Source organism: Primulina tabacum, chromosome 1 (assembly GCF_025594145.1).
Source record: "Primulina tabacum isolate GXHZ01 chromosome 1, ASM2559414v2, whole genome shotgun sequence".
NCBI lineage: Eukaryota > Viridiplantae > Streptophyta > Magnoliopsida > Lamiales > Gesneriaceae > Primulina > Primulina tabacum.
The window spans coordinates 22,244,508-22,260,704 of NC_134550.1; the positions used below are offsets into that span (position 1 = coordinate 22,244,508).

Here is a 16,197-nt window from a genome sequence, read left to right on the forward strand (position 1 = left end):
CCGCTTCCTCGACATACATCACATAGGCCCTACCAGTAGTAGGGCCTTGTTCCTATGGCAATCAGCTGCTTTGTGGCCTTCCTCTTTGCAAATGAAACCCTTGAAAGTTCCCTACATACACGGTGGAACCAGTTGCACTGCTTGCAAGACTGTCTCTCCTTCGACTTAGGAGCCCCTGGAGCCTGCGGTGGCCTCTGCTATATGGGCTTCTTAAACTTTCCCTGGGGCTACTGCTGCCCCTGATGTCTCGGTATCCCTGCGAACTGCTTCTTTTAAGGTTGCGAGTCTGCTGGGTGTGATGCCTCTTCCGCTGCATCTCAGTGTCAAATCTCTCAAGGCCTGTTCCGCCTGAAAATCAAAGGCGGTAGCAGCTTCATAGGTCGCCGATTTCATCAGCATAACGTCCCGGCGAATAGTGGGTCTGAGGCCATCCATAAAGTGTCTCAGCTTCTCTTCTGCATCCCTCGCAATAAGGGGCACAAAGTGACAGCCCCTATAAAACCTCCGGATAAACTCCGCCACAGATAGATCTCCCTGTCGAGACTCATGAACTCCAAATTCTAACGTAACCCATCAAGCAATTTAATTAGTTTTCAGAACATATAATCCTTAAATGATGTAAACAGCTAAACATATATTGTAAATCACTGAAAAACATATATCATGTACATATGCAGGTGATAGCATTAACTATTTAAAATATTTAAAACATGAAAACTTACATACTTGAGGCTTGACGACTAAGCGGCTGATGTTGGAGGTGGCACAACCTTTTACAGAACCCTTTGTAACGCCTGAAAAATCAGTCCACGTAAACCGCATGCATGCAAATGATTTAAATTGTTTAATTGTTTTGTTTAATTGATTTTAAATTATTACTTGATGTATATTATGTGATTGAAGGTCTAATTGCATGATCTCATAAAAATTTAAGATTTTTATCCGAATATTCGATAATAGGCCGGGGGAAGGAGATTGGGACGACCAAAGACAAAATATTTTTCGATAAATATTTTTGAGGCTTGTTAATATGATTAAATATGATTAAAATTTTTGAAAAATGCTGGAGCCCAAATTATTTCTCGAGACTCGCTCGATTTTATCTGAGAAGCCGGTTTTTGGAAAACGAAGGACTTTTAAATACCCAAAATTATTATTTTTGAAAACAAATTTTGTAAACTTTTATTTTAAAATTAAATAGGTCTTAATGGGTCTAATTTACCCAAGACTAGGTCTAATTAATCCTAAACAGAAAGCCCAAAACCCTAACCCATTAAACAACTAATTTCGAAAATAATAAATAATAGAAACCTAGGGCATTTGAAGAGGATGATAGCCGAAAATCCACACACCACACACAAAATTTTCAAAATATGGAGAGCAAAAATTCAAGGGTTCTTCGTCGTCCGTTCGTCTCTTTTCGCAACCCACGCCAACGATCGAATATTTGAGCGTTTTAAACGCAAAGACACTCTTCTAAACCCTTTTTTTCGCACCATTCAAATCATATTATGCATGATTCAAAATTTTATCGTGAAAAATTATTTGGATCAAAATATTCAATGTTTAAGGGTTTGTTTTTAACTTTCTTAATGATTTTACTCTTGTTTGTGACGCGTTATGATACCTAAGGACAAGTTTCCATTAGATTATGGTTAAGGGATGGGAAACAAGACATTTAGGTAGTAAAAGAGGGCTAGAACCGGGTTTTTCTAAGAAAGGATAAAACCTAGGGATTTCTAGGGTTAACCATGTGAGTTAAGGAACAAGGTGGCTCGGTTTAGGGGGCAGACAAATCAAAGCTTGGGAATTGGCCTGTGCTAGACATGATCGTTGCTAGGAATAGTCCTAGGGAGGCTGACATGGCGGCACCCCAAGTGGAAAGCAAAACCGAAGGATTGGGGGGCTAGGTTTTGTGTGCGGGTCGGTTAGGGGGGCAGGGACGTGCATGGGGGCTCTAAGCTGGTCAAGAGGGGTCACGTAGGGTCCTAGATGGGTCCCTAGGCAGGTTGGAGGGTTGGCTTGGTAAGCGGGAAGCCACACGCAAACCCTATGGAAACCAAGGGCTCATGCACGACTTGTACATGAAGGGAGAGTGTCACGGCTGGTTAGGACTGGCTAGGGATGGTCCAGTAGTGTCTAGTAGGGTCCTAGGTGGGTTCCTAGGCGGCTGGAACAGGATGGCTCGGACGAAAAGGGAAGTCGCGACTTTAGGGTGATGGATGAACGTCGCGTTTCGGCTGCAGGGGCTGGGGTTGGTTCAGTACGGGGCAAGAGTGGGTTAGGAAGGGTCAAGGAGGATCTAGATCTGGGATGGTCCTAGGTGGCCAAGAGTAGTTCGGACGTTTTGGGAATAAAGTGACTCGAATGGGTATAGGGTTCGAGAATGTCTAGGAAGAGAGGAGGTGTTTAAATCGTGGTCGACGGTGTTTGGTTTGTGGTTCACATGGGTATTTTTAGGGGTGAAAATTTTATTTTTAAAATTTGCGATTAAAATATTAAGCTTTGAATTATTTCGGGATTAAAAAGCTTCACGGATTAGTAATTAAAGAAACAAATCGAAAGGCTCATGTTTACGTCTAAGATAAATATTAGAAATCAATTTTAAGCTTCATGGTTTGGGATAGGCTCGAGCTGATAAAAGTATGAAAACGTCAAAAATCGGCAATTTTAGAGCTCAAGGGCAAAATGGTCATTTTACATCTCGAGTAGTACGAAAAGTTTGGCAGTGTCTCGAAGAATCATAATGCATGTTAAATGATATTTTAAAAAGTTTATGATGAAAATATGATATTTTATGATTTATGGTAAAGCTGTGAAATTTTTACTGTTAAATGTTATTTTTCAAATGTGTAACGGACACGATATTTTATGATTAAAAAGAAAAAAAATAAAAATATTTTGAAGGATGTGAATTGATTGTGACATAAAGGTTATGATATATGATTTTTGGGAATATCGTGAGGGAGAGGCCCCTGAGGGAGACTGTTTACGGAAGAAGGCCCCAAAGGAGCCCAACGATCGTATTTCCATTTTACGTCGGTGCCTAGTGCCCGTCCCCATGCGCAATGGTGAGTTAAGACTGATCAGTCGATCATAGGATAAAGCTAATCACTTTCAAGGATCAAACTTCACCCAAAATGATATATGATGATGGAAAGATTTACGATTAAATGTTTTATAATTTATTTATGCTACAAATTTACGCTAGCTATTTTAAATAAAAGTATGATTTTGTTGCATGCGCCTGTATATGTATTATTTATTTCTCATGGTTAGAACGTGCTGAGTCATTAGACTCACTAGGTTTGGATAGTTGCAGGTGATGATGAGATTGAGGGAGGAGCTGACGCTTGAGTGGATCGGGTCTGGCAGTACACTCCCGAGGGACATTGATTTTCCGCATTTATTTATTAATTTAATATTTAAAGTGAAACGTCTCCAACACGTTTTCTTAAAACGTGCTAGAAATTTTTGTTTTTTGAACCTTACATAGCATCGGCCGAACCATACATATTTGTATAAAATATTTTTGACATCATTTTAAAAATAAACATCCAACTAACATTTAAAAATCGAAAGGAAATTATTTTAAAGCATAAAATCGTCAAACGTTTTACCAACCTAAAAACATTATTTGAAAAGTATAGCTCATACTATAACCTCTCAAAAATTTCTCATAACATAAATAAATGTCGTAAAAATATCCTTAACGTAACTTAAAATCATGAATCATAACTAGTGCGGAAAACTAACGTCGGTTCTCGGGCTATGTGCACCTTCAGCCCAGCATAGTCAACCATCAAGACCTCCATTAAAATTATTATCATAATCACCTGGATGAATCACACCTAGTGAGTCTAAAGACTCAACACACCATAATCTTGATAACAAGTAATACATATACATGCACCGTAAAAATACTTGTACTTAAAATATCGTTTTCATGAATATGCATAAACATACCATTTTCGTAAATATTTTCATGATGCATAAACTTAAAAAACATTTTCATGATCTTTTTTCATAAAAATTTTCATAAACATATTCATATCATCCTCAACATATTCATATGAACATGCATAAAATAAACCTCAACATTTTCCTTTTTCTCATTTCATAACATGTATCCTTTCATCATGATCATAAACATTTTCCTTTCCTTTATTGAATTCAGGTCGTTAATTGTGACTTTCCTCAAACCTCAAAAAGTCGATGGATCCATCTACATGAAACCGCAGTACTGGGCGGCGGGGGACACAAGCAACACTCTCACGGGTCAAATGGGCCCTGTCCTATCCTCATCAAATGGAAATACGATCGCCGGGGCTCCTTTGGGGGCCTTCTCCCATAGACGGGCTCCCTCTGAGGCCTTTTCCCACGCATGGGTTCCCTCTGAGGCTTTTATTATCATTATTACCTCAAATCCTCATATCCTCAATAGTCACAATTACTTCACTTCCTTCAACATTTTACATTTTCATCACTTCATAAAAATCATAAATTTAATATCATTTTCTTTTTAAAAACAAACATGCAACATATCTTTTAACGTTACCGTTTTATCATAAAAATCCATAATCGTTTAAACTAAACATTTGAACATATTAAAAATCATAAACATTTAAAATGACATTTTAACCTCAAAACCTTTAAAATAACATTTTTACATATTAAATCATAAACATATAAAATTCCCTTAACATTTAAAACATCATTTTAACATATAAAATTCCATAAACATCCATAACTATAGAAAATAATCATATTAGCACATAAAACAGCATTCAGGGCACTGCCATGACGTTTACTAATTTCTAGGTGTAAAATGACTGTTTTACTCCTGGACGTAAAATTTCACGTTTTTGACATTTTCTTAATTTCATTGACTCTATCATATCCCAAATAATTATTTAAGCTTACATGAATTTTCTCATATTTTTATTTGGCATAAATCGATGACTTTTGAATTAATCTTTAAACATAACGTATTATTGCGTTTTAATCCTGAATTAAACCAAAACTTAGAATTTTAATAATTATTTGAGCTTAAATATAATTTTTCATAATTTTATTAAACTTAAACTAGGATTTTCAGTTAATTCGTTAATTAGCGTTTCGTACGGCGATTAAATCCCGAATAATTCCAAAACTCGTTATTTTGATCCCAAATTTTAAACATAGGATTTTTATTATTTATTCTACCATTCCAAGTCATGAGCCACACCCGCGGACCCATGTATTCAATTTTAGTTATTAAAATCTTGTTTTTGACACCTTATCGAACACACTGAGCCATCTCCCAATTTACTCGAGCCACGCCCGATCCACCTCGAGCCAAACCCAAGCCAACCTACCTAGGGACCCTACTGACCAATCCCAGCCCGAAAAACCAGCCCTGGCCCGCTCAAAAAGCTTCTGAAACTTGGCCCAAAAACCTGCATGTGTGACTCCTACCCTTCACCAAGACTCCTAGCCACCTAGGACACCTCCAGCTGGTTAACCCTCGACCCAACCTTACCCTAACCACCCCGAACCATGCCCAGACCAAGCCCAGACCAAGCCCAAGCTCCAAAACCGAAGCCACATCTCAGCAGCTTGTCTTCGCCGAGAAACCCCTATGCACATGGACTCTTGTTTCTGTTGCTAGGACCTAGCCAACCCGACAAGGACCTGAACCAACCCCTCCTCCCTGCACCTTCTTCTGAAACCTGCACAGCCCTTGGGCTTTCTCTCGGGTGGAGTCCTTGTTGGCAAGGACTCCTCCCAGCCCCTAGTTTCATAGTCCTAGCATGGCTAGGACTCTTCCCCTGACCCCTCACGGATAGAAAAGTGGTTCATCTTATTTCCCTTGATCGTGTGCTGTGATATGGTTGAGTTTATGACCCTAATGCTTCGAGTGAACCCCCTTGATTGTATTCCTAACATGGCAGCCCTCATAACCACATAATAACTTGAATATGGAATCAAAAACAAGCCAAAACAACCAACATATGAAAAAAAAAACGTGAATATCACAAGTTACCCCTTGTTTTCCATGCAAACTAATTCAAAACAATTACTATGGTGTGAATGATGATTGAAGGGAAGAACATGGCGTGTCTTTGCGTATTTTACGCACGAATAATTGTTGACGAATCGAAGAACGACGACGAGGAAACGACGGCTTGAAAATCCTTGCAACTTTTGATGATTTTCCCTTCACTTGTGTGTGAGTCTCGTGTATTTGGTGGTGGGGAGGAGTTGTAAATTATTGGGAAGAGTTTTAAGAGAGTGGGGCGTGTGATTAATAGGTTATTGGGTGGGTTTTGTGTATTTTATAGTAAATAAATCACTAATTAAACTTTAGGCCCATTAGGAAGGTTAATTAGGCCCAATTAGTCCATTTGTGTTTAATTAAAATATTTAAAATAATTTTGTTTAATAAAGTTTGTGAATTTATTAGCCGGATTGCTAAAACTTTGGCATTTTTGTTAAAAATCCAACACCGATAAAAATTATGTCCTGGCGTATAAAATCACCTCAAAACCCCATATTTTCAAAAATAAGAAAAAGCATCACCCATAATTTGAATAATTAAAAACAATTAACCAATAAAAACATTTTCTATTTTTCAGTCATCGGTCTCCGTTCCTCGATCGCAACTCGAATAACCTTTAAAAATAAATTTTAATGCAACCATGTAGAAAATATAATTTTAAACATGCAAATATGCACAACATAATTAATTTATGTAATTAAAACATTCAATTAAAATACAAAGGAATTTAATAACTTGCATGCACGTGGTTCGCGTGGACCTTTAAATTTTCGAGGCGTTACATAAAAGTTTTAGGAAAAGATTTTGAGGATTATTTATAGATTTTATAATTTATTTTTGAAGTCTAGTTTTGAATCATTTTAAAAGTTGACGTATGATTTTGATGGTTGACGATATGGGGATTTTTATGTACTTGAGATTTTAAATGTTGAGTTACTTTTGAAAGGGAATGTTTCAAATTTTAATAGATAAAAAAAAAACTATAGTATCATTTTAAAGTTAGAAAGTAGTGGACATTTCACCCTTGCTCTGATACCATCTGAAACGACTCGTGCTACTAAAATACTACTAGAAATATTTTTTTGTAAACTATTTTTTGAAAATCACATTTAAACACATGCATGCAGTAACAGCTCTCAATCACGTATTTTAAAATAATAGTATCCAACTACTGTTAAAAATACTGTTGTTAAAAAGAATATCTCTTCATTAAACCCTAGCCTATTATTTAAAATAATTCAAATATGCGAGATGCAAAGTCCTGTCATCCGTCAACATATAAAAACGAAAGTGTATAGAAAAATCCGTGTTTACTCCTAACTCATAAACATAATATACGGAAAAATATGGTCCTCGGGTTAACCTGCTCACATCCAGCCTCGCCTACTCAGTCTTCGGCTCCTCCAATCTCCATATCAATATGCTCACCTGCATCATTCACATCTAATGAGTCTAAAGATTCAACACGCCTGAATTGTGATAGCAAGTACATATACAACATGCAACAGTAAAAAGTACTATAATTAAACTCCAATCCATGATCTCAAAAGCGTAAGCATAAACATGACATGTCAAAGCATAAAATTGTCCATCTCATCATATCAACATATACGTATTCATTTTTCTTCATTTGAATTCTGTTTATTAATTGTGACTTTCTTATCAACTCTAGTCAATTGATCCATCTATGTATAACTGCGGTACCCGGCGACGGGGACATTAGCGATAGTATTACCAATCCTCTAGAAACCATAATAGACTATTTTACCCATGGACCTCAAAATTTCGACCCGAAGCCAACCAAACTTATTAAACACCTCAAAACACATTTATAACCATTTCCTAGACGTAAGCTCGAGTCCGTGAATTCATTTTAAAACTTGGTCCTAAACCCGGTTTTAACCCGAACTCAATCAAACTTAAACCATAGTTCAAAGAATCCTAGTCATACTCTGAATGACCTAATTTAACTATCAATAATCTCAGTCATATCGATGTATCAACACCCAAAAGAGTCATAAGCGCTAAAACCAATACCCTATCCACACATGGCTTGCGCCTTGGCGCTGACATTGTGGCGTTGTGGCGCTTGACGAGCGCATAGGCGCCCGGAATCAGCACTGCAACGCTACCAGCCCCGAAGATTGGGCACCGCGACGCCTAAAGGGCAGCTCTGCGGCGCTAGCCTTGCGGATAAAAAATCCCAAAAAAATTTGAATCCAACCTCTACCCCACGTTCAACTAGCCCGGATCAGGCTCGAACCAACCCTTCCTAGCCCACCTTAAGACCCTCCTGGATCGACCTAACCATGGTCTCTAGCCCCATGCACATTGCCCTCAACCCTTCGCATAACCTAGCCGTCCTAGGCCCTAAATCAAGGAAACCCGGTCACACCATCACCAAACCGACTCACGATCTGATCCTAACATCTAAACACCATAATTCAGACATTTTTGAGTCCCCTACCTCCCCATCGAGGCAGCCCCTTCAACCAAGAGACAAAAGCATGAGAATCAATTCATACAAATCGGTTTCCTCTATGAACATGCCTTCAAAACTACCATAAAACATTACAAAGACGTAAAAACATGCACAATCAATCAAAAACTCGTATTATGGTGTCAAAGACGAGAAAATGGAGGTATCGGACGTGCTTTTGCGATTAAACGCTCAAAAAACAATGAAAGCAAGGTGAGAGAGGGACACCAAAGGGACGGGACAACTTTTCTTAAGAAAATTCTTGAGAAATCCGATCACTCCTGCTGGTGGGACCCAAAATATTTTAAAATAGTTCCGTTAAGCCTATAAACACTCCCGAAAAATATTTCATTTATGTACGTTTTTGAAAATATTGCTCGAAGTTCCCAAAATTTTCCCGACTCGGTAAAATTAGCGTACCGGTTTAAAATATGACTCGATCAGTAAAAATACCATACCAAGGCCCATTTTCCAAAAATATCCCTTATTTACACCATATATTAAATAATTAAAAATAATTATTCAATAAAAATATTTCTTTTTAACTGTCCCTGGTCTCCGTTTCTCGTTCGAGCTAGAAATACTATTGAAAGCCTTAATACATGAAACTTTAATAAACCATGCAATTATCATGCATCAAATGCATAAAAATAATTAAACACATATACTAGTAAAAGTCCCATATTAGTCATGTTATGTAGTTTGAATTCCTAGACCTTACAAGTATAATATAAAGTCCTCTAATGTGAGCTTTCCGAACAGAAGAAGGAGTGATGTAGGAGCTTGAGTTTCTGAAAATTCAGAAACATACCTGCGCATTTTTCACACTTCAATTTACATTTTAATTCACTTAGCTAATCTTGTTGACGATTTGTTGTAATATGTCAGTTTGGCTTTTTTCTATATTTATTTGTAACTCAACTGAAATCGACACTTGATAATATATATGATTTAGTTGTCAACTCCATTTAAATTAATCAGAAGAAATAAAATTTTATTAAATATTTATTTAACTATACTTCTAAAAATACTTCATTCTATTTTACACAACGTGTGGCGCCTGCACACTAGAAAGTTCTCTGCGCTTTCTTCTCTCTGAAAACCCTAACCCCAAATCTGCTTGATCTGATTTAGAGAGAAATGTCCTCGTTCAGTGAAGCACCGCGGGGTGATTCCAAAGCCGGAGAGAAGATCTTCAGGACTAAGTGCGCGCAGTGCCACACCATTGACAAAGGCGCCGGCCACAAACAAGGTTATCCCCTGATCCGACGCTATTCTCCTTGTTAATTTATATGTTTTTTGAAAATTTATTTCTTGGTATTAGATTTAATTTTAATATTTTAGTTAATCTGTATATTAACTTTTGAAAGCTCTCACCCACTTGGATTCTTGATCGAATTCTGCACGCATGATGGCCACAAGGTTTTCCTCAATTGTAACTAACGTAGTTGGTTAGGCTATAATTTCGCTATTTACTGAACTTTGATTCATATGTTCTGATTTATTTTATCAGTTAATTTTGTGATTGTATACATACACATCAAAGGTAACTCCATTGAATTCCTGTTTCACCCAGTGCTACAGTTAGAACTTTTGTTCCGTGTTAAGTTTCTCCATATCTTACTTGTGATACCCCACCATACGCAAATCCCAAATTGGAGCGGGCTATATCCGATATATGGCTCTACTATTGGTGGCTTGTTTCTACTATTATCTCTGCTGATTATGTTACTATTACTGCTTGTATTTTCTCTACTCATCACTTTCTTTTCTCTACGGGCTAAGGCATTTCTTCCTCTTTCATTTATTTTAGTTAAGTTAACTTCCCCTGGCTGTATCCGAATTTGAGCATGTATATTGTATATTACTGATACATAGAGGCATGATTGAGTTGGTAGTTTTGGCGGCTCGTGCGGGAAGATTAGGGAGTTTGGTTTGGTTTGGTTTGGTTTGGTTTTAGATTTAAATTCAAGCCAAACCATATTTTATCAATTTACAAAATTTGGCTCGTGTTTGAAGATTAGGGGTAGCAATCATGTTACAGAATTTTGCAACTTATCGGAAGACCTAAACTTAGTGGTCGTGGTTATTTTATTTGGTCTAAGTCTGCAATAGATCAAGTCTAAATGTAACTATAATATTTACAAAGCTCACTTATAATAGAACACAAGCTAAAAATCAAATAAAATATTTCTATGGTCAAGAAAAACTTACTTAATTAACATTTTTTTTATGTTAACTTAATCAGTTTGGATCAGTTTGATTTAGTTTATTTAAAGCAAAACTTGGGTCAAGCCAATTTTTCGGTTTGGTGACTTTTGAAACCACTCTTCCCGTGATTGACTGAAAACAAATTCAAACCATGTTATTTGGTTTGGTTTTACATTTTGGTTCGGTTTGGTTTTTGAACACCCTAGTTAAGATTGATGGTTCCATACCTAAGTTTGCATTAACTATTGGTATATCTTTTGTTATATAGAATCAGCTTTTTGCCTCGGGTTAATGTTCTTCGTTCTACTTCATGCTTGTAATTTTCTCATGCACGTGCATTAATGATATTATCATGCCTTAAAAATATCCAGGTCCCAACTTGAATGGCCTTTTGGGAAGACAATCTGGTACTACACCTGGTTATTCTTATTCTGCTGCCAACAAGAATATGGCTGTGCACTGGGAAGAGAATACCTTATACGAGTACCTACTTAATCCTAAGAAGGTAATTACCATGCACTGTGTGAATTATGTGATTTGCAGAATTGAGATTGTTTGCTATAAAAAAAATTCTTCTAGCTTGTCAAGCCTTGCCTGCGTTTATTCGTTAGACAAAATGTTTTGCATTATTTCGTATTGCCCATAGCAGCATCTAGATTGTCAATGTCTGTAACTGAAGATGCGTGCTTATAGAAATTTTTTGGGACGGGAAGTTCTCGTCTTTTTGACTTGTTCCAGGGGAAAAGAACTTGAAGTTTGTCCATTAGAGGTAGATTTTGTGCATGTGGTTTGTTTTGAGGTTTATGCGGAAAAATAAATTTTTTTTTGGTGGGTCTATGGTCTCATCACTGGTGGACGTTGATTCTGAATTTCTGATCATATAAATCATTAATGATGAAAAAAAAAACTATAAACATACTGAGATTTGAAGTGACAATTATCCTGATAATTAGCTCATGATATTTTGTTCTGAAAGGGTTGATTTTGAATTAGCAAGTGTCAAAAAAAAAAAAAAAATTGGGTTGATGGTCTAGTCCTAAGTCTCTGGCTATGTGGTTGTTTGAAAGTATGTCAGCTTGCTGAAGAGCAGAGTAGGGTGATGGGTTTGTGCGAATCAGTTCTAGATTTGCATCTTTCTTCCCCTTGTCATGTGGATGGCAGGACCACAATCACTGTTGTTTGTTTAGGTGCATTTCTGTTCATCCGATGAGACTGCATTTATCTTACATGCTTTGCAAGTTTGGTAGTTGTTGGTACTGCAAATTTGACCCTGATTCACTGTGCGTCCATCCAGAATTTTCTTGAATTCTGGATTACTTTTTAATGTCATCATTTGGTGTGGGGACCCGGACGCTAATTATTTTCTTAGTCATCTTTGGGATTTAATTATCAATTAAGATAAACAGGATCTAAAAATTTTTCTTTTTACAAATGTAAGTGCGGAACGTAATGGAATTTAACTAGTATACATCTCAGTATAAAAGTACAATAATGTACAACAATTATTCAAACTAGTCTAAGGTTCAACTACTAAATTTCAAGTATTAAACCAAGTCTACAATAAGTCCGGCATCACCACTCTAACTCATCTTCTCTCATCATCTTTTTGACCCCGATCCTGTCCCACCTGTTGTCATGCACACATACAAAACAAGACAACAGCCGGATACTCCGGTGAGAATAAATCCCAATATAAAACATGTATACATGCATATACACAATATAAATCATAAAGCATATTATCATGCCTAAAATTCATAACAATAGGTTTCATTGTCTATGAAACCCAATCAAAATAAGCATGCAGTAACAATGAATTCCATAATCTCTGAAATCAAAATAACAATAGGTTCCATAGTCTATGAAACCAATCTATATAAGCATGCAATTCAAATCAAATCATGTCTTGACTCGACTCGACTCTAACTCTAGGGATCCCGGTGTGAATAAGACGTCACTGTTTGTCACCTTCCCTCCCAATCGGGGTAACTGTACGTCTTATTCCTAGACTTCGGTCATGTCTGTATCGAATGTCTACAATCGGAGTGAATCTGATCCGAAGCGTCGATACTACCGAACATCTAGTTTAGCAAGTCTGCCAATGACTCTCCTATGTCAAATGCTTGAATATAAATCTATAAACAAGGCAGCGTCATATCAAGAGATTTGAATATAATTCCATAAACAAATCAATCATATCAAGGTAAACAACAATTCTAGTATGTGATTTTGTTGGGCAACTCAATTTGAATCTCATTTGAGTTGTGTCTTCCCCAAAAAAAAACATGAATTATACCTTTCGTCGAACAATCTGTCGTAGTCGAAGTCTCGAAGACGAATCTGTCAATATCAAATCTGAAATGGAAATGTTGATACATATTCTATCAATCTCTAATCTCAATCAACACATATCCAATTCAATACTTGACCTCGGTATCATTTGACGGCATAACGACGTAATTTCTCAATACCGGTCAATCCAACTCTCACATATAACAACAATTCATAAGTCTCAACTCATAATCATCATCATAAGCATATGATAGTACTCAAAATCTGCATAAGTTAACTCTAAACATGCTGGAAAATAGTTACAATAGCATAAAACGTCCGTTCTTCGATCCGGTTGTGTATGTACTATGCTCAATATGTCAAGAACACAATATAACTATCATATTATAATTCTTTCAACATATGGAATCTAAATCATGCTGAAATTTAACCAAACTTACATTCTTAGATAGCTCTTGATACAAGGAACACAAATCTATTCTTGTATTGAAGTTTGGATGAGTATATTTTGCACAAACTCAAGTCTACATGAAAGAAACCTTTCACTTCTTTTGGAATAGCTCTCGGTTCTCTCTTGCAAATCTGAAGAAAGAATGACTCAGCCCAAGTGTGTATATATATATGCCATGTGTCAACATAAGAATCAAGGGTGGCTTTCTCGCACAGGGTACCGCGGGTGTGCTTCTCCCGGACAGCGGGTGCGCTTAACTCTCGGCAACCCTATCAATATCCTAGCATCGCCGACCGCGGGTGCGGTCTGGTTTGCACCGCGGGTGCGGTAGTACTACTGTAGCAGCACCGCGGGTGCGCTGCTTCTGAACCGCGGGTGCGGTGAACTTATTGTAATTCTTCCATATTTCATGAGCCATAACCGCGGGTGCGGTCCTTTCCTTGGGCGCGGGTGCGGTCTATATCTTATGCAACACTTCATAATCTCATTTAGTGCCTCTCATTACATGACATGCATACTCATATCTTCCGAATATCACATCAATAAAGACTAATAAATCTCGAGCCTTACATTTGAAGTCAGGATCTTGTTCTCAATGAACATTATGCTATGGTTCTCTCTGATATAAAGATTATCACCTTTGTGGCCCCACCCCTTTTTCGCTGGTTCAATAGTTGGATTAGGCTTTCCCGCTTGTTTTGCCGCCATTTTTTTTTGTTTTGCCGTCTTGTTATTCTGGTGACGTACATATATACCCGTGGCCTGTTGTTCAGTTCTCTGATTCTCTGGTGTGATATTCGCAAGTGTCCCTTGCTACACAACCGTCTTACATTCAGACCAAACAGTTAATCGTCATTTATTATTATTTTTTTAATTTCTCTATTTATTATTTTTCATTAGTGGGGGATAGTATGCTTTTTTCAGATAGCAAACCTGATTGATTTCAATCAAATCCGAAAATGACTTCTTTGTCTTGGTGCAGTACATACCTGGAACCAAGATGGTTTTCCCTGGTCTTAAGAAGCCTCAAGAGCGTGCGGATCTTATTGCGTATCTTAAGGATGCAACTGCTTGAAGATTCTTATCTCCTAGAGAGCACTATCACATTTTTTGTCCGTCGGAAAAATTTCTTATTGATTCAAATGGGGTTCTACCTTTTGTAAAAGTACTTCGATGGTGATTTGTTAAATAAGAGCGTCATACTTTTTAAGCTGTATCGTGTATCTGTCTGCATCAGTAGAGAATTCGTGTGCTTGTGATGATTCCGATTTTCGCCTCAGTATACTGAAGATATCTCTAATTGAAATGATCTCTGATTTTCTTGTTTCTTTCTTGCGGTTATTCATTTCTGCATTGTGGTTTATTATGACAATTTATCAGAGGTTAATAGATGTTCTTATCAATGATGTGAGGATGTTGGTGAGATGAAATTGGTAACTTTATATGTGGTTGTAAGTGTTGATAATTTCATCTCATGATATGTTAGATCTCAGTTTTCTCGGATCCAAATGTAGCGGAAGTTTAAAATTTTTATTTTATTTTGACAATCAAAATATATTTGTTTGAGCACTCGTATGATTTTATGATTAAACATTCATAGTGAGTTTTGAAGTTTATACTTTTGGTGAAAAATTCACACGACACCAACTGATCTGGGATTAGCGGAGATAGCTTTTTATGAATTCTCTACGAACTTTTTTCAAATCTCATTTCTTTATTCTTCAAATCAGGTCCACGACTAGAACATTTGTTCCTCTTCTAATTTACAGTAGAAAAATTAGAATAGATTTTATGTTGGAGATCAAAGTTTGAGAAACGGCTCAATTTCTTTTGCAAAAAGGGTGGCCGAAAATTTGAGGATTGAGGAGTTGTGATTTTCGAAAATCACAATGGGGACGGAGGCTTGCTTGGTGGCTAGGGTTATGGCTTATTTACAACATTTTATAATCAAACCATGACTTAATATCCATAATTAACATTAATGAGTTTGATTAATTAATTGTGCTAGTCCAACTAGTTTAATTAATCAATCAAAGTCAATTAAGAACTTTAATTATTTAGTGTAATGTCCGAGATTTTATTATGTTAATATGAGATTATTGATTGATGAGTTGATGTGATTATAGATGGACCACTCCGAAACTAGAATTGGAAGTGCATGAGTGTGGCATATGTGGGATACAGTAGGTATCACGCACATGCGCAGCAGAGAGGCGCGCATATGCGCGAAGGGCCATTGCCGAGGTAAAAGACCTCGCGCATATACGCGAGACAGGCGCGCATATGCGCGAGCAAGATGTTTGGCCAAGTGCCGAGACAGTAGGTCTCGCGGGGACAGGGCGCGCATATGCGCGAGCAGTTGCAAGGTAAAATGTCGAGGCAGAGAGTCTCGCGCATATGCACCGAGGAAGGTCGCGTGTAACATCTACTCATTCTAAATTGCGGAAAATATTTTTTTTTTTATAAAGCTCTCATTTTGAAAACAACGTTTAAAAGTTATCATAATTAATTACCAATAAAATATACGGAGTAAAAGAAGTGAGTAAAATCCTATATCCAACAGTAAAATATAAACAACAGATAAAATCGTCGTATCCTCTCCAAAACATAAAATCATAATGTGCGGAAAATCATAGGTCCTCGGGTCGTGTCGCCCACCAGGTCTGCTGACTCAGAGTCCAACACCTCCAGTCTCCTCGACATCGAACTCACCTGCATCACACA

General features: G+C 37.1%; 1 protein-coding gene across 1 annotated transcript; it reads left to right on the forward strand.

Annotated features, from left to right (window-relative positions):
- The first annotated feature begins 9,575 nt into the window (after positions 1-9,575).
- On the forward strand, positions 9,576-14,801 carry LOC142542984 (cytochrome c-like). The gene is made up of 3 exons (XM_075649936.1): positions 9,576-9,771; positions 11,102-11,235; positions 14,456-14,801. The coding sequence occupies exons 1-3, from the start codon at positions 9,660-9,662 to the stop codon at positions 14,546-14,548; spliced, it is 339 nt and encodes a 112-aa protein (XP_075506051.1). The 5' UTR covers positions 9,576-9,659; the 3' UTR covers positions 14,549-14,801.
- The last annotated feature ends 1,396 nt before the right edge of the window (positions 14,802-16,197 follow it).

Coding starts and splice junctions, on each gene's coding strand:
- LOC142542984 (XM_075649936.1), top strand. CDS start 9,660: ATGTCCTCGTTCAGTGAAGCACCGCGGGGTGATTCCAAAGCCGGAGAG. Junction 9,772..11,101: donor AGGCGCCGGCCACAAACAAG/GTTATCCCCTGA, acceptor AAAAATATCCAG/GTCCCAACTTGAATGGCCTT. Junction 11,236..14,455: donor ACCTACTTAATCCTAAGAAG/GTAATTACCATG, acceptor GTCTTGGTGCAG/TACATACCTGGAACCAAGAT.